Source organism: Mustelus asterias, chromosome 29, assembly GCF_964213995.1.
Source record: "Mustelus asterias chromosome 29, sMusAst1.hap1.1, whole genome shotgun sequence".
NCBI classification, from domain to species: domain Eukaryota; kingdom Metazoa; phylum Chordata; class Chondrichthyes; order Carcharhiniformes; family Triakidae; genus Mustelus; species Mustelus asterias.
In genome coordinates this window covers 17,316,580-17,341,213 of record NC_135829.1, presented here as the reverse complement: position 1 = coordinate 17,341,213, position 24,634 = coordinate 17,316,580, and the positions used below count along the sequence as shown (strand labels likewise).

The following is a 24,634-nucleotide window of genomic DNA, read 5'->3' as shown; positions in this document are numbered from 1 at the left end:
GCAACCAGATGAGAACACAAATTTGTACATTATACGGAGATTATTTGGGGGGGGGGGGGTCAGGGTCAGTTGTACGGAGGCTTTTGGGGGGGGTGGTGTCACAGTTGTACGGAGGTTATTTGGGGGGGGGGAAGGTCGGGGTCACAGTTGTACAGAGGTTATTTGGGGGGGGGGGAAGGTCGGGGTCACAGTTGTACAGAGGTTATTTGGGGGGGGGGAAGGTCGGGGTCACAGTTGTACAGAGGTTATTTGGGGGGGGGGGGAAAGTCGGGGTCACAGTTGTACAGAGGTTATTTGGGGGGGGGGAAGGTCGGGGTCACAGTTGTACGGAGGTTATTTGGGGGGGGGGGGAAAGTCGGGGTCACAGTTGTACAGAGGTTATTTGGGGGGGGGGAAGGTCGGGGTCACAGTTGTACGGAGGTTATTTGGGGGGGGGGAAGGTCGGGGTCACAGTTGTACGGAGGTTATTTGGGGGGGGGGGGGGAAAGTCGGGGTCACAGTTGTACAGAGGTTATTTGGGTAGGGGGTTGGGGGTCACAGTTGTACGGAGGCTATTGGGGGGGGTCGAGGTCAGTTGTATGGAGGTTATTGCAGGGGTCGGGGTCACAGTTGTTCGGAGGTTATTGGGGGAGGGGGGGGTCGAGGTCACAGTTGTACGGAGGTTATTGGGGGAGGGGGGGGGTCGAGGTCACAGTTGTACGGAGGTTATTGGGGGAGGGGGGGGGTCGAGGTCACAGTTGTACGGAGGCTATTGGGGGAGGGGGGGGTCGAGGTCACAGTTGTACGGAGGTTATTGGGGGGGGGGGGGGTCGAGGTCACAGTTGTACGGAGGCTATTGGGGGAGGGGGGGGTCGAGGTCACAGTTGTACGGAGGTTATTTGGGTGGGGGGTCGGGGGTCACAGTTGTATGGAGGTTATTGCAGGGGTCGGGGTCACAGTTGTATGGAGGTTATTCGGGGGGGGGGGGGGTGGATGACCACAGTATGTGCACTGATCAACATAAAGCAAAGACTGACGGAGAGTGCGCTGAAGGCCCAGAACTCAGTCCAGATTGACAGAGGACACGTTTCCCTTTCCTGTTTATTTAAACTGCTGCTCTCCCTGACACTCTGGCTGGTGGGAAAAGAAGGGTAACTGACAAGGGTGGGATTGGGGGTGGGGGAAGATGCCTCCAGCCTGCCAGCAGTTGGCTCACGGTGATATATGCACAGGTCTGGAAGGGCATCACTTTCTCCAGCATCGAGGGAAATGGGATATTCTCCTCTCCCACCCTTCTACCAGCCAGGCCGGTGAAACCAAAGCATTCCAGATGGTTACCCGATACAAACAGCCACAGAGCATGCTGCAGCTCCAGCACCTACTAGGCACCTTTCAATCCGATCTTGTTTGCATCCATGGATTCTTTAGCTTCAGGGGGAATGATCCATTTTCCACTGGGTGCTTGGATAGCTGTAACCGTCCTCTCTTCCCAACGAATAGGAACCTTCCAAAAGGCAAGGAGATTGTGAGAGCAACTTGCTTTCATTCTCTGGCTACTGTTAAGTGAATGAGGTAACTTGACACAGGCTCACTGCTGCTACAGGAGTTGCAACACCACAGAACTGCTTTGTACCACAAACAATCATACCGCCCACTTTAAAAATGCAATAATAGTAATGGCAAAGCAATTAGTAAACTGATACTATTGTAAAATATCACTGAGCTATCAACTCCCTATATCACTGTTGCGATTAAAATTGACACTAACTTAATCTTTCGATAAGTTGATCAATTATGAGGAGGAGCTGTGGTCATTATTGATAGCCCAGGAACTCAGGGGCAAGGTTCTATTCAATTCCAGGAGATAAATCGCGTATTGTGGGAGAATGGTTGGAAATGTGGAGTCTGAATACAACGCATTCCTGCTGGCAACAAGGCACCGTGCAGAATCAACATACTCGGGTTACTGGAGGCAAAGTACATGAAACAATCCCAAATTGAAGGTCCCCGTTGGGGAGAGTGTATGGTGAGACACAGAAACTGTCATCATAGAATCCCGTAAGAGTTTTAACAACACCAGGTTAAAGTCCAACAGGTTTATTTGGTAGCAAACACCACTAGCTTTCGGAGCGCTGCTCCTTCGTCAGATGGAGTGGAAATGTGCTCTCAAACAGGGCACAGAGACACAAAAATCAAGTTACAGAATACTGATTAGAGTGCGAATCCCTACAGCCAGCCAGATCTTAAAGATACAGACAATGTGGGTGGAGGGAGCATTAAGCACAGGTTAAAGAGATGTGTATTGTCTCCAGACAGGACAGCCTGCAAGTCCAGGAGGCAAGCTGTGGGGGTTACTGATAATGTGACATAAATCCAACATCCCGGTTTAGGCTGGTGTTGTTAAAACTCTTACTGTGTTCACCCCAGTCCAACGCCGGCATCTCCACATCAACATAGGATCCCTACAGTGCAGAAGGAGGCCATTCTCTTCTGTGTCAAGTTCCTTACTGATTTGATTTATTGTCACATGTATTAGTATACAGTGAAAAGTTTTGTTCCTTGCACGCTATACAAAGCATACCGTTCATAGCGAAGGAGAGAGTGCAGGCTGTAGTGTTACAGTCAGAGCTAGGGTATAGTTAGGATAAAGTTTTAGAAGCATAGAACGAGAGTAAAAGACAGAATTAGAAGGCATGCTGGGCACAGCTCGCAAGAAGTTGACTCGCTCCTGCGCCATCTTAGATGAAAAAAAAAAGTGCTTCCCACAGAGGGAAATTATGACGAATGTTATAAAGTAATTGAAGAGAAGGAAATTAGAGAAGATCAAGGCACAAAACCTTAAAATCGAAGTAGTATCCAAAATCTACATTACGCAATCATCCCGTTAACAAGAACGTAAAAAGCGTTTACTTCAGCAGCGTCAAAGATCTTCACCACGGCCTCAGAAATCTCTGGGCCAATGCCGTCACCCGGGATTAATGTTACTGTCCGTACCTGAGCAGAAATATAAAGAGACAGGTTAGCAGAAACTCTGGTGAGCACAGAATCTCTGTTGAAATCAAGATTTAAAAATCTGAAGTTACATTAAAAGCATGGCTTTGTGCAATGATTTGGCTATAAAAGCTGGCGCTCTGAATGCTATTGTTGTTAGTTTAAACATTCCATTGGAAACAGGAGTGTTTCGAACTGCGGGAAACTGCAGGGATGGTGCACGGAAGCAGGTAATAACTAGTCTTGTGCCAGGAACTTCAAACAGACTTACTGTCAATAAATTCTTGGCAATGTTTCCAAGTATTGTTGATAACTGTGCACAAGGGTCATTACAGGCACCTAGTAACTGCACAGCGGCTGTTCTTTTTGTTAAAATACATGGAATCCCTACACTGCAGGAGGCCATTTGGCCCATCGAGCCTGCAGGCCCTATCCCTGCAAACCCATGTATTTACCCTGCTAATTCCCCTGATGTTAAGGGGCAATTTAGCATGGCCAATCAACCTAATCTGCACATCTTTGGTATGTCCGAACACCCAACATTGACCAGGTTTGTTCACCGACCTTCAATAAATAGAGAGAGTTTTTAGATTTTATAACTATTTAACTATTACCCAGTTATTCAGTCACTCGCTGTCTGCTAACAGATAATCATAATGACCTTAAGATCTGTACACACCGGCTACCAGAGACTGTAATTGCTTTGAGATATCCCACGGATACCACAGTCATTCACTATTTTTGTGCTATTCCTTTGATTAAAATAACTGGGCGTACAAATCACAATCAATGATCTAAAACCCAGCATCAGGCCTGCATTATCTGAACACATCAGCCATTGCCAAACATCATTTGTCCTTGACAAACAAGTCACCTCCAGACCGGCAAGAGAATCCAAGAGCAGCACACTCAATGAGGCGCAGAATGCCTGATTGTCATAAACAAGGGGCACCCATGGACGCACACACAAGGCTTGTAGCATGGCAGTTCCACATCCAGATATATCCCTATACATCAGATAGCCTGTTTATTCAGGTAGCATAAACATTAATGCTTCAGATAACAGATTAAGCAGCACAGCAGGGTAAGTGCTGACACTGCAGTGCAGCAGTGAGGAGTTAGTGCTCAATAATATTCTGTACTATGTCGCAGACACACAATCCTGACTTATCCAGCACTCCATATCTTACCTGCCACACTACAGGTATTTAAAATCAAATGCAAATCCTTTCAAATGAGAGGAACTCATGAACCTTTGCTATTAAAAAAAAACCCAGCATGTTGTCCCACATGTTTTTCACCTTGTTTGTTGAATATATTTTGGCTGAATCATGGATACAGGTTGGTTTTCCGAGTTCTGGGACTGGTTGCACGGCACAGAAACATCGGAGAATAGAATCCCCAAGGTGGCCATTCGGCCCATCAAGCCTGCACCGACAACAATCCCAGTATCCCTGTAACCCCACATATTTACCCTGCTAGTCCCCCTGACACTAAGGGGCAATTTAGCAGGGCCAATCCACCTAACCCACATATTTTTGGAGTCTGGGAAGAAGCCGGCGGAAGACATGGGGAGAATGTGCAAACTCCTCACTGACAGTCACCCAAGGCCAGGATTGAACCCGGGTCCCTGGCGCTGTGAGACAGCAGTGCTAACCACTGTGCCACCAAACATGTTACTAATTAATCAAAATGCTTCAGAAACCAAAATAAACGGCATCAAATTTCCCCATTTGCTTTTCAATGCTTCAACTTGTACCTGTGTTGAACTTTCTCCATTAACACCGTAACCCCTCAGAGTAGAATGATGAAAAATGGACCGAGAACTCCAAAGCTTGATCTAATGGTAATGAGCGTCGACAGCCTCAGTCATCAAGGAATACTTCAGAGTTAAATTAAAATCTAACTGCAGTCACACTGCTCAAGTCCTTGCCACATCTCTCCAAAATCCTGGAACTTTACACAGCAACACTGGGGGAGTTTCTCCACCATGTCCCATCAGGTCATAGAGATCAAGGACAATTGGGATTGGACACCACCATGCCAGTGACACCCACATCCTGAGAGTGAATTTAAAAAGACCCACCTACACTGCGTGTGCAGAACATGTTGGCACATTGCCATGAAACACTTGCCAAGATTTTCTGAAATACGAGAGTCAGGTTTGCGAAGTAGGAAGGGTCTGGACTCTATTGGAAGTATAGCTGCGGGTCAGTGGTGGGTTAGTGGAATACGCTGCTGGAAAGATCAGCATGAGAGAGAATTCCATAAAGCTGCCTCAAGAGGCACACACATCTATGTGTATGTGTACATGTGGGAGTATGTGTGTGTACATGTGTGTGAGAGAGAGCACGAGTGTGTCTGGGTGAGGAGGTCACCCTGATCTGGAATACTAACATCAGACATGCGCCTGGAGATGGGCCTGGGACTCTTCAATGCTCCCAATATACGACAAACCTGAGGGAACAGAATGGAGGAAAGGTCAGCACAACCTCCTGGGCTCAACCCATCAATGCACACAACTAGTCCCCTCCCTACATACACCCCATCCACAAGCCTCCCTGTTCCCCCCCCCCCCACTTCTCCACAGACTCCCCCCCTTCTCCACAGACTCCCCCCCCCTTCTCCACAGATTCTCCCCCCCCTTCTCCACAGATTCTCCCCCCCCTCTCCACAGATTCTTCCCCCCCTTCTCCAGATTCTACCCCCCCTTCTCCACAGATTCTCCCCCCCCTTCTCCACAGATTCTCCCCCCCCTTCTCCACAGATTCTCCCCCCCCTTCTCCACAGATTCTCCCCCCCTCTCCACAGATTCTCCCCCCCCTCTCCACAGATTCTCCCCCCCTCTCCACAGATTCTACCCCCCCTTCTCCAGATTCTACCCCCCCTTCTCCACAGATTCTACCCCCCCTTCTCCACAGATTCTACCCCCCCTCTCCACAGATTCTACCCCCCCTTCTCCAGATTCTACCCCCCCTTCTCCACAGATTCTCCCCCCCTTCTCCACAGATTCTCCTCCCCTTCACAGATTCTCCCCCCTTTTCTCCACAGATCCCCCCCCCCCCCCTTCGCCAGATCCCGCCCCTTCTCCACAGTCTCCCCCCTCTTCCCCAGGCTCCGATCCCCCCTTCTCCATCCAGCCCTCTCCTACCCCCATCTCTCTGTCCCCGGACTCTGTGCCTCAGTCACCGGCTCCCCTCCGCCCGGCCCGGGGCTCCATGTGGACCCGGCGGCTCTCTCCCCCTCTCAGAGCGGGGCGAGGCGGGGCTGTGGACAAGGCCGAGCCGCCCCTCGCAGAGCCCCCTTTCCCCGGCCCCGGTTCCCCGCTCTCACCGCTCTCCTCCACACCGCCATCTTCCCGCTGCTGGAGCCGCTCTGCCCCTCCCACAGTTACCATGGAACCCGCCTTTCGACCAATCACAGCCCGCTCCCAGATCAGGCCCCGCCCAGTGCGAGCGCACTGGGAGCCCATTGGTCCAGGCTCCTGCCAAACAGGATAGCCCCGCCCCCGGACTCAGGGACAGCGGAAGTAGGCCATTCGGCCCTTCAATCCTGTTCCACCATTCATTTTGATCCTGGCTGTTCAATATCCTGATCCCCCTTCCCCCAGTATCCCTTTAACCCCAAGAGCGATATCTAATTGCTTCTTGAAATCACACAACATTTTGGCCTCAACTACTTTCTGTGGCAGTGAATTCCACACATTCACCACCCTCTGGGTGAAAAAATTTCCCCTCACCTCAGTCCTAAAAGGTTTATCCCTTATCCTCAAACTATGACCCCTAGGTCTGGACTCCCCCACCACTGGGAACATTCTTTCTGAATCCACCCTGTCTAACCCTGTTAGAATTTTATAAGTTTCTATGAGATCCTCTCTCACTCTTCTAAACTCCAGTGAATATAATCCTAACCGACTTAATCTCTCCTCATATGACAGACCTGCCATCCCAGGAATCAGCCTGGCAAACCTTTGCTGTACTCCCTCTATAGCAAGGACATTCTTCCTCAGATAAGGACACCAAAACTGCACACAATACTCCAGGTGTGGCCTCAACAACGCCCTGTACAATTGCAGTAAAACATCCTTATCCCTATACTCAAATCCTCTCGCTATGAAGGCCAACATACCATCTGCCTTCTTTGCTGCCTGCTGTAGCTGCGTGCTTACTTTCAGTGACTGATGCGCGAGCACACCAAGGTCTCGCTGAGTACCCACCTGTCTCAATTTGCACCCATTCAAGTAATAATCTTTCTTCTTATCATTGCTACCAAAGTGGATAACCTCACATTGATCCGCATTGATGCATCTGCCCACACACTCAGCCTGCCCAAATCACACTGAAGCATCTCTGCATCCTCCTCACAGCTCACCCTCTGATGCACCTCAATGAGCACCCGGAAACAAGGCTTTAGTACTGAAGGCTTTAATACATTAACAATGAAACTACTAACACAAATTCACCCGTTCAGACTGAAGGGGTCCTGCCGGAGCAGGGGGTCTTATACCCTGCCACCGGAGGCGGGACCCCACTGGAGTGTGCCATGATAACACTTAGGACAGGTAAACACCCTATCCCAACAACATAGTACAACCCCCATAACAACAACACCCTAGCCCAACAGTAACACAATAACAACCCCAGTGGTGAACCAACGATGGTTCACCACATTCACCCCTCCTTTAGGAACCAAAGGTGGCGGGGTGGATGAAAACAGACAATGACAAAAAAAATAACAGGATTCACAAGTCCAGACGGTCTGGAGGACCACACCGACGCTGCGATCTTCTCAACACCGGTTGCGAAACCGGAGCAGGTGCTTGCGGTGGCTCTCTCAAAACAACATCTGGCTGTCCCCTCAAAGACTCCCGGGCCGGCCGGCCCTGATGAGGCGATGGTGCAGGGGATCCTGGAACGTTTGGTGGTGGTGGTGGTGGTGATGATGGTGGCGCCGATCTCCGAGTCTCAGGCAAGCTGTACATGGGAGTAAAAGTGTTATGCACTGGTCCCGGTGCTGACCGCGCCACGTCTGGGGAAGTAATGAGGAGTAGTGGATCTGTGACTGGGGGAATAGGAGCGACAGGAGTTGCTACGTCCCCTGCGGGCGCCAGGTCTCTAATGGAGACAGTGTCCTCTCGCCCGTCAGGATATGCCACATAGGCATACTGAGGGTTGGCGTGGAGGAGTTGGACCGGTTCGACCAAGGGGTCGGACTTGCGAGCCCTCACATGGCGCCGCAGAAGGACGGGTCCTGGGTATGTCAACCAGGCTGGCAATGAGGTCCCCGAGGACGACTTCCGAGGGAATGAGAACATCCTCTCGTGGGGAGTAGCATTGGTTGCCGTACACAGGAGGGAGCGGATAGAATGGAGCGCATTTGGAAGGACCTCCTGCCACCGGGAGACTGGAAGGCCCTTGGATTTCAGTGCCAGTAGGACAGCCTTCCAGACTGTAGCATTCTCCCTTTCCACCTGTCCGTTACCCCTAGGGTTGTAGCTCGTGGTTCTACTAGAGGCAATCCCGAATGAGAGCAGGAATTGCCTCAAGTCGTTGCTCATGAACGACGAGCCCCTGTCGCTATGAATATAGCAGGGGTACCCGAACAGGGTAAAAAGCTCACTGAATGCCTTGATGACGGTGGCAGTCGACGTGTCCGCACAGGGGAAAACAAACGGAAACCGGGAAAATTCGTCTATTATGTTAAGAAAATAGACATTCCGATCCGTTGAGGGAAGGGGGCCCTTAAAATCTACACTCAGCCTCTCAAAAGGGCGAGTGGCCTTGACCAAATGTGCCCGGTCTGGTCGATAAAAGTGTGGTTTGCATTCTGCGCAAATCCGACAACTTCTAGTAACTGACCTGACCTCCTCCACCGAGTAGGGTAGGTTGCGGGCTTTTATGAAGTGGTAGAGTCTGGTGACTCCAGGATGACACAGATCATTGTGGAGAGCCTTCAAGCGGTCCTCCTGCATGATGGCGCATGTTCCGCGCGAGAGGGCATCCGAGGGCTCATTGAGCTTCCCTGGACGATACATAATATCGTAATTATAGGTGGAGAGCTCAATTCTCCACCGCAAGATCTTATCGTTCTTGATCTTGCCCCTCTGCGTGTTACTAAACATAAACGCCACGGATCGTTGATCCGTGATCAGGGTGAACCGCTTACCTGCCAGGTAATGGCGCCAGTGTCTGACTGCCTCCACAATGGCCTGAGCCTCCTTCTCCACCGCTGAGTGCCGAATTTCGGGGCCTTGAAGGGTGCGGGAAAAAAACGCGACGGGCCTGCCTGCCTGGTTTAGTGTGGCGGCTAGGGCGAAATCAGATGCATCACTCTCCACCTGGAAGGGGATGGATTCATCCACCGCGTGCATCGTGGCTTTCGAAATGTCGCTTTTCAAAACCTTGAAGGCCAATTGGGCCTCCGGCGTAAGTGGGAAGGTCGTGGACTTAATGAGCGGACGAGCTTTGTCCGCATAGTTGGGGACCCACTGTGCATAGTACGAAAAGAACCCGAGGCATCTCCTGAGTGCTTTCGTGCTAGCGGGCAAGGGAAGTTCAGTGAGTGGTCGCATACGGTCTGGATCAGGGCCAATGACCCCGTTTTCCACCACGTATCCTAGGATGGCTAACTTACGCGTACGGAATACGCACTTCTCCCTGTTATAGGTCAGATTCAGGCGAGATGCAGTGCGCAGAAAGTGTTGGAGATTCGTGTCATGGTCCTGCTGGTCATGGCCGCAGATGGTGACGTTATCCAGGTACGGGAAGGTAGCCCGCAACCCGTTCTGGTCCACCATTCGGTCCATAGCACGCTGGAAGACCGAGACCCCATTGGTGACACCAAATGGAACCCTGAGGAATTGGTATAGACGACCATCCGCCTCAAAGGCCGTATATTGTCGGTCCTCTGGGCGGATGGGGAGTTGATGGTAGGCGGACTTAAGGTCTATGGTAGAAAACACTCGGTACTGCGCAATCTGATTGACCATATCAGAAATGCGCGGGAGAGGATACGCATCCAGCTGCGTGTATCTATTAATGGTCTGACTATAGTCGATGACCATCCGAGGTTTGTTCCCGCTTTTGACTACCACGACCTGCGCTCTCCACGGACTAGCACTGGCCTGTATGATCCCTTCCTTGAGGAGCCGCTGAACCTCAGATCTAATAAAGATCCGGTCCTCAGCGCTGTAACGCCTACTTTTAGTAGCGATGGGCTTGCAGCCAGGTACCAGATTTTTAAAAAGGAATGGTGTCGTGATCTTCAGGGTGGATAGATTGCACGCGGGGCGTTTTGGGCAATTTGGAGGCTGCGGCTGGTTCCCTACGGCCAGTGAAGGGAGTGGCCCACCGTACTGTAGGATCACACTCTTCATGTGGACCATAAAATTTAGTCCGAGGAGAATTGGCGCGCAAAGGTGAGGTAACACAAGGAGCCTGTATTGCTCGTAGACTGTGCCCTGTACCTCAAGAGTTACCATACATCGTCCTTGGATCGGTACAGACCGGGACTGTGATGCCATGGAAATGGTCTGCTTGGCAGGGAGAACCCGGAGTCCACACCTTTTAGCAGTTTCAGGGTGTATGAAACTTTCGGTGCTCCCACTGTCAAACAGACAATTTACAGTTCTGCCACTAACCCTTACCTCCATCATAGAATGTTCCAGTCTGAAATGCCTGGTCTGATCCAGAGAGATCGACGCCACCGTTGGCCCCTGGGCGTCACTGCATGCTGCCGATGTGGATGCTGAGGACCCCTGCTGGTCGCTCCTAGTCGTCGTGGACCATGATGGCCGCCCCCATGAATCGCACATGGGCGAGGGCGCCAAGCGCAGCGACTCCTGGTGGTCTTCCTCCTCCTCTGTTTGCCACGATGGCGCCGTCCTGAGGTCGCACGTGGTCGGACCTCGTGGGTACTGCAGCGCCGAAGGAGATGGTCTCCGTTCTGGAGGGTTACAAGCTGCACTGCCGTTTTTAGGTTTGGACCTGCAGACTTTGCTGTAGTGGCCTTTTTTACCGCACTGGCTGCAGATTGCCGTTCTTGCCGGACACTGCTGCCGTGGATGCTTAGCCCCACCGCAAAAATAGCATCGCTGGCCCCCTGGAGCTGCCGCCGTCGTCGAATCGATCTGGGAGCGCGGGTTCGCGGGGCGAGGAGGGAGCAGAGCTTGCTCCAACCACGTTGACTGCACGTGGTCCTCGGGGTACAGCGCCAAGCTCTTCGACGCCGCCTCCAACCTCACGGCCATCCCCATTGCCTGGGTCAAGTTGAGTTTACCCTTTTCTAATAATTTAAGTCTGATGTACGAGGACCCTACCCCTGCTACGAACGCGTCTCGGGCGAGGTCGTGCATGTACTGCTCGGCGGAGACGTCCTTACAGTCACAAGCCCTGGCAAGCTGCAGGAGTTCATTGGCGTAGTCTTCTATGGTCTCGCCCGACTGCCGACGTCGTGTAGCGAGGAGATAACGAGCGTGAATCTCGTTGGGTGGCGTAATGTACCTATTCTTTAGGAGCTCGACGGCACCCTGGTAAGTGGAAGCTGCACGAATGGCTAGGTAAATCGTGTCGCTTACCCTTGCGTGGAGGACCTGGAGTCTATCACTGTCCGTAGTGATAGCTACCGAGGCTGCCAGGTAGTCCTCGAAGCACTTCCACCAATGTTCGAACGTGTTAGCTGCACCGACCGCACGTGGGTCCAGTGTCAGACGATCCGGTTTTAGGATCTGCTCCATATTCTCAGTTAATGTATTAAATTGATGCACCTCAATGAGCACCCGGAAACAAGGCTTTAGTACTGAAGGCTTTAATACATTAACAATGAAACTACTAACACAAATTCACCCGTTCAGACTGAAGGGGTCCTGCCGGAGCAGGGGGTCTTATACCCTGCCACCGGAGGCGGGACCCCACTGGAGTGTGCCATGATAACACTTAGGACAGGTAAACACCCTATCCCAACAACATAGTACAACCCCCATAACAACAACACCCTAGCCCAACAGTAACACAATAACAACCCCAGTGGTGAACCAACGATGGTTCACCACACCCTCCCACCCAACTTTGTATCATCTGCAAATTTGGAGAAAATACATTCAATTCCCTCTCTCAAATCATTAATATATAATGTGAACAATTGGGATGGTAGCACAGATCCCTGCAGAACCCCACTAGTCACTGCCTGCCAATCGGAAAAAAAATCCATATATTCCTACTCTTTGCTTCCCATCTGCTTCTGATTCCAATAAGTCCCGGTTCCAGTCAAACATCTGGACCGACCTCACCGCAACACTATCCACGTCAGCCACTTGACTCCCGCTCACTGTCAATCAGAGACACTTGACTTCACCCATTCTCAGTCAGATATTGATCCCATCTACTCAATCAGAGACAATTTACCCCGACCCCTGTCAATCAGATATTGACCCATCACCCACTGTCAATCAGATATTGACCCCTCTGCCCACTGTCAGAGGATTGGCCCTGCCCACTGTCAATCAGACTTGGCTCCACCCTGACTGACTCTCAACCCCACCCCCTGTCACTGAGAACCACTCGGCTCCTCCTCTTCTGAACTCACCCAGGCCAATGTTGTGGCACTCACTGTCTGCAAAGGGTTAAACTGACCCCCACCAAAGCTTCATCAACATGAGTTTCATGAACTCGCCTGTCTCACTCTGCAGCTGTCTCTCCAGAATCAGATTTCTGACGTGGAAAGCTGGACACAGCACATTTCAGAAATGACCAAAATAATTGCACATTATGCCACGCTAATGGGGTAGTATTGTACTTACAGCACAGAAACTGGCCATTTCACCTGGCCCATACTGAGCTTTCTCCCACCTCTCTTCATCTCACCCTCTCTACATTTAGCGGCACGGTAGCACAGTGGTTAGCACTGCTGCTTCACAGCTCCCGGGTTCGATTCCCGGCTCGGGTCACTGTCTGTGTGGAGTTTGCACATTCTCCTCGTGTCTGCGTGGGTTTCCTCCGGGTGCTCTGGTTTCCTCCCACAGTCCAAAGATGTGCGGGTTAGGTTGATTGGCCAGGTTAAAAATTGCCCCTTAGAGTCCTGGGATGCGTAGGTTAGAGGGATTAGCGGGTAAAATATGTGGGGGTAGGGCCTGGGTGGGATTGTGGTCGGTGCAGACTCGATGGGCCGAATGGCCTCCTTCTGCACTGTAGGGTTTCTATGATTTAACCTCTTATTCCTTTTTCTTTGTGTGGCTAACCTTCCCCTAAGGTGCTATTCACATTAACTACTCTAGCAGTTACCAAATTCTTACCACTCTCTCGATCAAGAAGTTTCTCCTGAATTATATTTATAGCTCCTATTTTACAGTACAAGTCTTCTTTGAGCTACACAAAGCCCTTGTTACAATTGATCATGTCAACAGTTCTGGGCAACGCATCTTAGAAAGGATCTATTTACCTTGCAGTGTATATTTAGTCTCTCCTTTCTGTTGACGAAGGGCAGTGGCTGTCGTCTATATGGATTTCAGTAAGGCATTTGACAAAATCCCACATGGCAGGTTGGTTAAAAAGGTTAAGGCTCATGGGATACAAGGAGAAGTGGCTAGATGGGTGGAGAACTGGCTTGGCCATAGGAGTCATGATGTGGAGATGCCGGCGTTGGACTGGGGTGAACACAGTAAGAGTTTTAACAACACCAGGTAAAGTCCAACAGGTTTATTTGGTAGCAAATTCCATTAGCTTTCGGAGTGCTGCTCCTTCATCAGATGGAGTGGAAATGTGACTATCCATTTCCACTCCATCTGACGAAGGAGCAGCGCTCTGAAAGCTAATGGTATTTGCTACCAAATAAATCTGTTGGACTTTAACCTAGTGTTGTTAAAACTCTTACTGTGTTGGCCATAGGAGACAGAGGGTAGCGGTCGAAGGGTCTTTTTCCGGCTGGAGGTCTGTGACCAGTGGTGTTCCGCAGGGCTCTGTACTGGGACCTCTGCTATTTGTGATATATATAAATGATTTGGAAGAAGGTGTAACTGGTGTTATCAACAAGTTTGCGGATGACACGAAGATGGCTGGACTTGCGGATAGCGAAGAGCATTGTCGGGCAATACACCAAGATATAGATAGGCTGGAAAATTCGGCGGAGAGGTGGCAGATGGAATTTAATCCAGATAAATGCGAAGTGATGCATTTTGGAAGAAATAATGTAGGGAGGAGTTATACAATAAATGGCAGAGCCATCAAGAGTATAGAAACACAGAGGGACCTAGGTGTGCAAATCCACAAATCCTTGAAGGTGGCCGCACAGGTGGAGAAGGTGGTGAGGAAGGCATATGGTATGCTTGCCTTTATAGGACGAGGTATAGAGTATAAAAGCTGGAGTCTGATGATGCAGCTGTATAGAACGCTGGTTAGGCCACATTTGGAGTACTGCGTCCAGTTCTGGTCGCCGCACTATCAGAAGGACGTGGAGGCATTAGAGAGAGTGCAGAGGAGGTTTACCAGGATGTTGCCTAGTATGGAGGGTCTTAGTTATGAGGAGAGATTGGGTAAACTGGGGTTGTTCTCCCTGGAAAGACGGAGAATGAGGGGAGATCTAATAGAGGTGTACAAGATTATGAAGGGGATAGATAGGGTGAACGATGGGAAGCTTTTTCCCAGATCAGAAGTGACGATCACGAGGGGTCACGGGCTCAAGGTGAGAGGGGCGAAGTATAACTCAGATATTAGAGGGATGTTTTACACAGAGGGTGGTGGGGGCCTGGAATGTGCTACCAAGTAGGGTGGTGGAGGCAGACACGCTGACATCGTTTAAGACTTACCTGGATAGTCACATGAGCAGCCTGGGAATGGAGGGATACAAACGATTGGTCTAGTTGGACCAAGGGGGGCCTGTTTCCTGTGCTGTACTGTTCTTTGTTCTTTGTTTGTTCTTTCTTTCCCTATGAACGGTATGCTTTTTATTGTATACTAATACATGTGACAATAATAAATTAAATCAAATCAAATGAAATTTACTAGAATGATACCTGGACACTAAGGGTTAAGCTACAATGAGAGATTACACAAAGTAGACCTGTCTGTAGGTTATAAATATGATAAAGGCTCCAATCACTTATTAGGAATTGGATTAACACATTGTAGTTTATTTATTAAGACCAGGTACATGGGAACAGATATACATGGACAAAAAGCTTGAGCTCATCAGCAGCAGAGCTATGTGTGTGTGCTCTGCACAAAAGCAAAAGTGAAACTAAGACGGGATTACATGACACACGTCCCTTCTAGTGATGTCATGCTGCTGTCCCTTGAAAACATATTATAACTTATTAAGGTTGTGATTGCACTAGAGAGGGTGCAGAGGAGATTCTCCAGGATGTTGCCTGGGCTGGAGCGTTTCAGCTGATTAGGCTGGGGTTGTTTTCCTTAGAACAGAAAAAGCTGAGGTGGGGGGCGGGGGGGGGGGGGGGGACCTTAAAGTTTAAAGCTTATTAGTGTCACAAGTAGGCTTACATTAACACTGCAATGAAGTTACTGTGAAAATCCCCTAGTCACCACACTCTGGTGCCTGTCCAGGTATACTGAGGGAGAATTTTAGCATTGCCAATGAACCTAACTAGCACGTCTTTTGGACTGTGGGAGAAAACTTGAGCACCTGGGGGAGACCCACGCCGACACGGGGAGAATGTGTAAACTCCGCACAGACAGTGATCCAAGCCAGGAATCGAACCCGGGTCCCTGGTGCTGTGAGGCAGCAGTGCTAACCACTGTGCCACCATTGTACAAAATTATGAGGGATTATAGATATGGTTGAGCACAAAGAACAAAGAACAATACAGCACAGGAACAGGCCATTCGGCCCTCCAAGCCCGCACAGCTCCCTGGTCCAAACTAGACCATTCTTTTGTATCCCTCCATTCCCACTCCGTTCATGTGGCTATCTAGATAAGTCTTAAATGTTCCCAGTGTGTCCGCCTCCACCACCTTGCCCGGCAGCGTATTCCAGGCCCCCACCACCCTCTGTGTAAAATACGTCCTTCTGATATCCGTGTTAAACCTCCCCCCCCCCCACCTTGAACCTATGACCCCTCGTGAACGTCACCACCGACCTGGGGAAAAGCTTCCCACCGTTCACCCTATCTATACCCTTCATAATCTTGTACACCTCTATTAGGTCACCCCTCATCCTCCGTCTTTCCAGTGAGAACAACCCCAGTTTACCCAATCTCTCCTCATAACTAAGCCCTTCCATACCAGGCAACATCCTGGTAAACCTCCTCTGCACTCTCTCTAAAGCCTCCACGTCCTTCTGGTAGTGTGGCGACCAGAACTGGGCGCAGTATTCCAAATGCGGCCGAACCAACGTTCTATACAACTGCAACATCAGACCCCAACTTTTATACTCTATGCCCCGTCCTATAAAGGCAAGCATGCCATATGCCTTCTTCACCACCTTCTCCACCTGTGACGTTACCTTCAAGGATCTGTGGACTTGCACACCCAGGTCCCTCTGCGTATCTACACCCTTTATGGTTCTGTCATTTATCGTATAACTCCCTCCTACATTAGTTCTACCAAAATGCATCACTTCGCATTTATCTGCCATGGAGATCATGGAGGCCTGTGCTGTATTGTTCTTTGTTCTTTTTGTTCAACCCTATCTATAATCCCCCACCATGGTTGGTGGAAAGATTTCCCCTTAGTAGAAGGGTCACGAACCAGGGGGCATAGATTTAAGGTAAGGGGCAGGAGATTTAGAGGGTATTTGAGGAAAAACTTGTTTCACCCAGAGGGCGGTGGGAATCTGAAAGGCTGGTAGAGGCGGGAACTCTCTCAACATTTAAGAAGCATTTAGATGTCATAGTACACAAGGCTACGGACCAAGTGTTGGAAAATGGGATTAGGATAGGTGCTTGATAGCCGGCGCAGGCATGATGGGCCGAAGGGCCTCATTCTGTGCTGTAAAACTCTATGACTCCATGTGTCTATGACTCTAACATTTCACTTGCTTTTTAAAGATAATTCCCTCCCCTTCCAAAGGATATAACTATTTACAATACATGTTTGTGTTCAGTTACCATGAGGACTGCCTGGCGGCTGAGGAGCTGGAATGAATCTGTCTTTGGTGATGCCTCACCCTTGCATCTTCGTGTGTAATGACTTGGTTGGGCCTTGGTGTCATGAGCCACGCTGATGTTGTCTGCGATGGTGTCCCCACTTGAAACACCAGTTCGTGGAGGTGTATAATTTTGTTTTGGAATGTGTGAGGAGTTACGTGAAACCACAGCGAGAATAACTAGCCCAGTTGTCGTGTAACAATTATTGAAGACTCTTTATTAAACTAAAAGACAAATACACATGAACATGACTACAGTACTCTAAGACAATTAAGTGTATATGAATCACTAAACACAAAACCTTACTAAATAGTCCTGCTCCTTTGTTGCAAAACCCTACACAGCAGCACGGTGGCATAGTGGTTAGCACTGCTGCCTCACAGCGTCGATTCGATTCCTGGCTTGGGTCACTGTCTGTGCGGAGTCTGCACGTTCTCCCCGTGTCTGCATGGGTTTCCTCCGGGTGCTCCGGTTTCCTCCCTCAGTCCGAAAGATAGGTAGGTTAGAATCATAGACTCCCTACAGTGCAGAAGGGGGTCATTCGGCCCATCGAGTCTGCACCGACCATAGGCCCTATCCCCGTAACCCCACATATTTACCCTGATAATCCCCTGACACTAGGGTCAATTTTAGCATGGCCAATCAACCTAACCCACACACCTGTGGATTGTGGGAGGAAACCAAAGCACCCGGAAGAAAGACATGGGGAGAATGTGCAAACTCCACATAGACAGTGACCCAAGGCCGGAATTGAACCCGGGTCCCTGGTGCTGTGAGGAGGTTAGGGTGCATTGCCTATGCTAAATTCTCCCTCAGTGTACCTGAACAGGCACTGGAGTGCGGCGACTCGGGGATTCTCAAGTAACTTCATTGCAGTGTTAATGTAAGCCTACTTGTGACACTAATAAATAAACTTTTACAGTATTAATCTCTAGACACTGCAAGTAAACTGAAAATAGCACTTACTGTGTTTGCGATGGTTGTGCAATTGTCGAATTATCTGCAATGCATGTCCCAACTTGAAACATCAGTTCGTGAGGGCGTATAGTTTTGTAATGGTGGGAGGAGTCACGTGAAACCCCAGTGAGAATAACCAGCCCAATATCCGCATAACAAACACACCTTCCATGGCCAGCAAGTCCTGGCGTGGGAATTGAACCTGGAACTTTTGGCTCAGAGGCACTCCCCATGTCTGCGCCACACAACTCCCACTTGGTGATCCTTAATTAAGCGAGATTAGAGAGAAGGTTCTGAAACGTAACACCGACCATATCCAAGAGATCATAGAATCCTCAGAGTGAAGAAGGAGGCCATTTGGCCCATCGAGCCTGCACCGACAACCCTGTAACCCCACATATATTTATCCTGCTAATCCCCCTGACACCAATGGACCATTTATCACGGCTAATCCACCTAACCCGCACATCTTTGGAGTGTGGGAGGAAACCGGAGTACCCGGAGGAAACCCACGCAGACATGGGGAGTATGTGTAGACTCCACACAGTGACCCAAGCCGGGAATCGAACCCGGGTCCCTGGCGCTGTGAGGCAGCAGTGCTAACCGCTGTGCCACCGTGCCGCCCATTTGTGGTGTTAGGACCAAAGAAATGGTGACAAAATCCTGGGGAAATGATGTCATTCGGCAGCTGGGGGCAGGAGGGGGTCGGGGGTGATGTTATTCAATAAGCTTTTGCACTAAACACTGCTGCTGGAACACTGAGACCCACTGGTTCAACGGTCAGCTGGGCCAGAGTAAGGCCTGGACTCCCAAAAGCCTCCAACAGACTGGAGGGCTCAATGTTTCAATTTATTTTTTGAATGAACTCCCCATTTCGGAGGGCCACTGGGCCTAATGTGTTTACCTTTTCTCTGTTTGCATGTTGGTCACAGGGTACTCGTGGGAAATGATGGCACGTCGGTCCTTGTGTCCATCCTGTGGCGGCGATTTTCCCATGCCAAGTCCTGGTGGGAGAAAGTTCCGCCTCTCTAAGACGTTCTCAGATAAATTACTTGCTGCTGATGCCATCGAAAAGACGTAGGTTGGAAATTCCTGGCTCTTCACGCTGGCGGCACCCCCCCCCCACAGCGTGGGTGGAATCCCGTTCTTCAGTGGAAGATCCCGCCACCAGGCAACGGCATGCCTCTTCCCACCGCGAGGAGAATCTCACCCATAGAATCAAACAGCACAGGAGGAGGCCATTCAGCCCCTCATGACTATGCCAGCACAAGCACTCTGGCGCTCTTTCCGCATCGCCCTTGCAAATCCTTCCATTTAATTATTTATCCAAGATCTTTACCTGCTCGAGGGGTTAGGTTGTCTGCTCTCTTTCATATATATATATTATATACAAAGTCGCCCTGGTCCCAGATGACCATTGGCTGCTCTCCCCTTTGAAGTGGTGATTTAACCTGAGGATCAGGGGCAGCACGGTAGCACAGTGGTTAGCACTGCTGCTTCACAGCTCCAGGGTCCCGGGTTCAATTCCCGGCTCGGGTCACTGTCTGTGTGGAGTTTGCACATTCTCCTCGTGTCTGCGTGGGTTTCCTCCGGGTGCTCCGGTTTCCTCCCACAGTCTGAAAGATGTGCGGGTTAGGTTGATTGGCCAGGTTAAAAATTGCCCCTTAGAGTCCTGAGATGTGTAGGTTAGAGGGATTAGCGGGTAAATATGTGGGGATAGGGCCTGGGTGGGATTGTGGTCGGTGCAGACTCGATGGGCCGAATGGCCTCCTTCTGCACTGTAGGGTTTCTATATTCTATATATCACCACAGCTCCGGCGAGGGACAAGATTGAGAAGGTGGGGCCTTCATGAATAACCTCAGCCAGTACGGGAATTGAACTTGTGCTGTTGGCATCGCTCTGCATCCAACAGCTGTCCAGCCAACTGATCTAACCCACTCCCTATATAATGTAAATATATAGCGTGTATTAGCAGTGCCCTCGTTCACCTTTGGTAAAACACACCCAGACAGGAAGCGCTACTGCTCTCAAAGTCTGGATCTTAAACACTGGTTCACTTTCATCAGCTAAAAGCAGTTTACCATTTACTTTCCGCATATCCAACACCTCCCTCTCTCCACATATGCTGCCTAGTTCGGCCCATCGAGTCTGCCCCAACTCTCCGAAGGAGCCCCATATTCTAACAGTAAAAGCATTTAACAGGTTATATGGGATAATCCAGACTGAGGATTTCAGATGCTAAACCAGCAGCGGGCAACCTGCGACTTGGGGGCCACATGTGGCCCATCTGGGTTCTGAGTGCGGCCCCATGAGACATTTTGTTGACCGTTGCCCAGACGCGGGGTTGCCAGATTCCACTGATTTCCGTCCGTGTAGTTTTTTTCCTACCGGTGTGACTGAAGTGATTCGCATAAAGCGAGGGTGAGTGAAGTGAGGCGAGTGCTGATTGCTCACAACACTGATTGTGAGAGCCGTGTGCTCCCTCTGTGTCCAAAGTGTCAATATTCCTTTTGTGTTACCATCTGAAGTTGATGACAGTTCTATTAATATATAAGTGATGAAGCATTTTCTACAACTCGTTATAAAATATTTGGTGTGTATTAAATGTATTTAATCTTATTCACGGGGTCACGGTTAGTGATTTGATTTATTATTGTCACATAGAACAAAGAACAATACAGCACAGGAACAGGCCCTTCGGCCCTCCAAGCCCGCGCCGCTCCCTGGTCCAAACTAGACCATTCTTTCGTATCCTTCCATTCCCACTCCGTTCATGTGGCTATCTAGATAAGTCTTAAACGTTCCCAGTGTGTCCGCCTCCACCACCTTGCCCAGCAGCGCATTCCAGGCCCCCACCACCCTCTATGTAAAATACGTCCTTCTGATATCCGTGTTAAACCTCCCCCCCCCTCCCCCCCCCTCACCTTGAACCTATGACCCCTCGTGAACGTCACCACCGATCTGGGAAAAAGCTTCCCACCGTTCACCCTATCTATGACTTTCATAATATTATACACCTCTCTTAGGTCACCCCTCACCCTTCGTCTTTCCAGTGAGAACAACTAGTATACATGTATACTGTATTAGTATACAGTGAAAAGTATTGTTTCTTGGGAGCTATATAAACCATACCGTTCGTTGAGAAGGAAAGGAGAGAGTGCAGAATGTAGTGTTACAGTCATAGCTAGGGTGTAGAGAAAGATCAACTTAGTGCGAGTTAGTTCCATTCAAAAGTCTGACAGCAGCAGGGAAGAAGCTGTTCTTGAGTCAGTTGGTACATGACCCCAGACTTTTGTACCTTTTTCCCGACGGAAGGAGGCAGAAGAGAGAATGTCCGGGGTGTGTGGGACCCTTAATTATGCTGGCTGCTTTGCCGAGGCAGCGGGAAGTGTAGACAGAGTCAATGGATGGGAGGCTGGTTTGCCTGATGGACTGGGCTTCATTCGCTTGCGTGAATCCCAAATTTCTTGCGGTCTTGGGCAGAGCAGGAGCCACACCAAGCTGTGATACAACCAGAAAGAAAGTTTTCTATGGTGCATCTGTAAAAGTTGGTGGGAGTCATAGGGGACATGCCAAATTTCCTTCGTCTTCTGAAAAAATAGAGGGGTTGGTGGGGCTTTCTTAACTAACGTGTCGGCATGGGGGGACCAGGACAGGTTGCTGGTGACCTGGACGCCTAAGAACTTGAAGCTCTCGACCATTTCTACTTCATCCCCGCTGATATAGACAGGGGCATGTTCTCCTCTATGCTTCCTGAAGTCGATGACAATCTCCTTTGTTTGCGGCCCACTGAGATGAAGGAGAGGCCACTCACGTGGCCCACGCACTATCCTAGGTTGCTCTTCACTGTGCTATACTGTGCAGCAAAGTTCCTGAGTCTTTTAATTATTAAGGCCTTAAAAGAACAATTAGATTTTAACATTGAGAAAAACAAAATCCTTGGTTTGCAGCTTCTAATTATATTTTAAAAAACATTCAGCCTATTTTTACCATGGGAAATAATGGGAACATACCAGGGTTATTGAAAAACTATTGCCACAAGAGCAAAAAAAATTGCCAATGGGTTGCTGTCATTGAATTTCTGGGCATGTGTGGACCACTGAGCACGTGCAGATGGGGACTGGTGGCCATCTTGTTTGGCCATCCTGAGATGGTCGGAAACAGAGTGTAGTTCAAAATGGGTGCCGTATTTCAAATCCAACACAGGCCAACCGCGACTAATCGGTTTATTTAGTCACAACAGGAATAAACATGAGTGATTTATTCCAGCTAATTTGCCAAACTTCAAACATAATTTAAAAAATGCATTTTTTTTTCCAAGGGACTCAATGACTTAAAAAAAGGTGGAGTAACAGTGAAAGGGTAAAAGTGACAAACAACGCAATCCTGTCTGCAACACGTGAGGTAGAAGAATAGATTTCATTCCATGCAGGTTAGATGTCTTCATAGAATCATAGAGACGCTACAGTGGAGAAGGAGGCCATTCGGCCCATTGAGTCTGCACCAGAAATAAACCCACCCAGGCCCTATCCCTGTCACCCCACATATTTACCTCACTAATCCCTCTAATCTACGCATCCTGGGACACTAAGGGACAATTTAGCATGGCCAATCAACCTAACCCACACATCTTTGGACTGAGAGAGGAAACCGGAGCATCCGGAGGAAACCCACGTAGACACGGGGAGAACGCGCAGACTCCACACAGACAGTGACCCAAGCTGGGAATCGAACCCGGGTCCCTGGAGCTGTGAGGCAGCAGTGCTAACCACTATGCCACCCCTGGGTCTTTTTCTGGGTCACATCACAGAATCCCTACAGTGCAGGAGGAGGCCACTCGGCCCATCAAGTATGCACCAACAACAATCTCATCGAGGCCCTATCCCCATAACCCCACGTATTTACCCCGCTAATCCCTCTAACCTACACATCCCGGGTCAGAGGGGCAATTTAGCTTGGCCAATGCACCTAACCTGCACACCTTTGGAGGAATGGTTCTGCTAATATCCCGCCCAAGGATAATCAACAATAGTCCACAAAGAATCATTGGTATCTCCTTCCATTCGAGGAGGACAAAAGGGAGCTTGAAGGGCCCCCCTCTCCACAAGCATGGGACAAGGCGAGGAGGTAAGCTTGTGTGAACTACAGCACCTAAAAATTTGCATAAGCATCGACCAACGTGCCTTTCTTTGGCTTCGATAGGGATTCCTTAAATTTAAAACCAATCCAGTTTCAGTGGGGGGACAGCTGCTTCAGTATTCCTCGAGTCTCTGTGAGTAACTGTGCCTGTTGTCCGTGCTTCTCAGTTACTTGGTACTGCTCAGCGTCCTGTCTGTTCTGGCAATGACGTCAGCAGCCTTATTGTTGAGCTCCCGGCATTCTTTCAAAATATCTGGGAAGTATCAAACAGGAGGATAAAGGGCGTGTCAGAAACATTCATCAACATCACTGAGCTTTTAGGAAGAACACTTTGCGGAACGACATTTCAAATGGGATCAATCGCTCAGAAAATAACCCTTACTGTAAAACTGCTCCACAGCTTCGTCAGACTGGGTTTTCCGCACAGGTTTAAGCTCCCAGTAACCGTCCTCCACCCATTTCTTTGGGCCAAGTCGTTCGCCAACAGCACCACTGCTGCACACTTCTGAAAATAAAGACAAACTTTTCATTTATATAGCGACTTTCACTACCTCTGAATGTCCCAAACCACCTCACAGCCAACCATCGTGCAGTCCTGTGGAGGGAGTGGCCTCGTGGTATTGTCGCTGGACTAGTAATCCAGAAACCCAGGGCAATGCTCTGGAGGTCCTGGGTTCAAACCCCGTCATGGCAGATGGTGGGATCTGAATTCAATAAAAATTTGGAATTAAAAATCTAATGATGACCCTGTGGTCGGCACGGTGGTTAGCACTGCTGCTTCACAGAGCCAGGGACCCGGGTTCGACTCCAGTCTTTGGTGACTGTGTGTGGAATCTGCATGTTCTCCCAGTGTCTGCGTGGGTTTCCTCCGGGTGCTCCGGTTTCCTTCCACATTCTGAAAGACGTGCTGGTTAGGTGCATTGACCCGAACAGGCACTGGAGTGGGGAATTTCACAGTACTGCATTGCAGTGTTAATGTAAGCCTTACTTGTGACGAATAAATAAACTTTAAAACTTTATCTGTCAATTGTCGTAAAAACCCATCTGGTTCACTAACGTCCTTTAGGGAAGGAAATCTGCCGTCCTTACCCGGTCTGGCCTACATGTGACTCCAAAGCCACAGCAATGTGGTTGACTCTTCAATGCCCTCAAGAAGGAGCTATAATGCTGACCCAGCCAGCGATGCCCTTGTCCCATGAATAGAAGTCACCGTTGTAATTTGGAAACAGGCAATTTGCACATTGTTAGCTCCCACACCCAGCCAATGCGATAATGACCAGTATTGGTGATGTTGTTTGAGGGATTAATATTGGTCTGGACCCAGATGAAGTCCCCCCACTCTGCCTCGGATGACGGTGAGATTACTAACCGCGCCTGCGGGGGTGGATGAAGCTCTGATTCACCGTCGTATTGAGACTGCGCTGAAGCATCTGGTGGATAAAACTCTGGCGTTTGTGTGACTCAGAAACGAGAGA

The 24,634-nt window shown here is 49.6% G+C and overlaps 3 protein-coding genes across 3 annotated transcripts in view; 1 reads left to right on the top strand and 2 right to left on the bottom strand.

Annotated features, from left to right (window-relative positions):
* idh3a (isocitrate dehydrogenase (NAD(+)) 3 catalytic subunit alpha) overlaps positions 1–6,356 on the bottom strand; it is a 29,239-nt gene extending 22,883 nt beyond the window's left edge. The window contains exons 1-4 of the mRNA XM_078200125.1: positions 6,304–6,356; positions 5,368–5,427; positions 2,890–2,973; positions 1,369–1,483 (exon numbers count right to left, since the gene is read on the bottom strand). Of these exons, the coding sequence (XP_078056251.1) occupies positions 1,369–1,483; positions 2,890–2,973; positions 5,368–5,427; positions 6,304–6,324 (280 nt within the window). The 5' untranslated portion in view covers positions 6,325–6,356. The remainder of the gene's footprint in view (positions 1–1,368; positions 1,484–2,889; positions 2,974–5,367; positions 5,428–6,303) is intronic.
* slc25a44a (solute carrier family 25 member 44a) overlaps positions 1–24,634 on the top strand; it is a 352,818-nt gene that overhangs the window by 213,727 nt on the left and 114,457 nt on the right. The window lies entirely within an intron of this gene.
* lrrc61 (leucine rich repeat containing 61) overlaps positions 20,542–24,634 on the bottom strand; it is a 45,990-nt gene continuing 41,897 nt past the window's right edge. Inside the window, exons 8-9 of the mRNA XM_078200142.1 lie at positions 23,542–23,664; positions 20,542–23,412 (exon numbers count right to left, since the gene is read on the bottom strand). Of these exons, the coding sequence (XP_078056268.1) occupies positions 23,327–23,412; positions 23,542–23,664 (209 nt within the window). The 3' untranslated portion in view covers positions 20,542–23,326. The remainder of the gene's footprint in view (positions 23,413–23,541; positions 23,665–24,634) is intronic.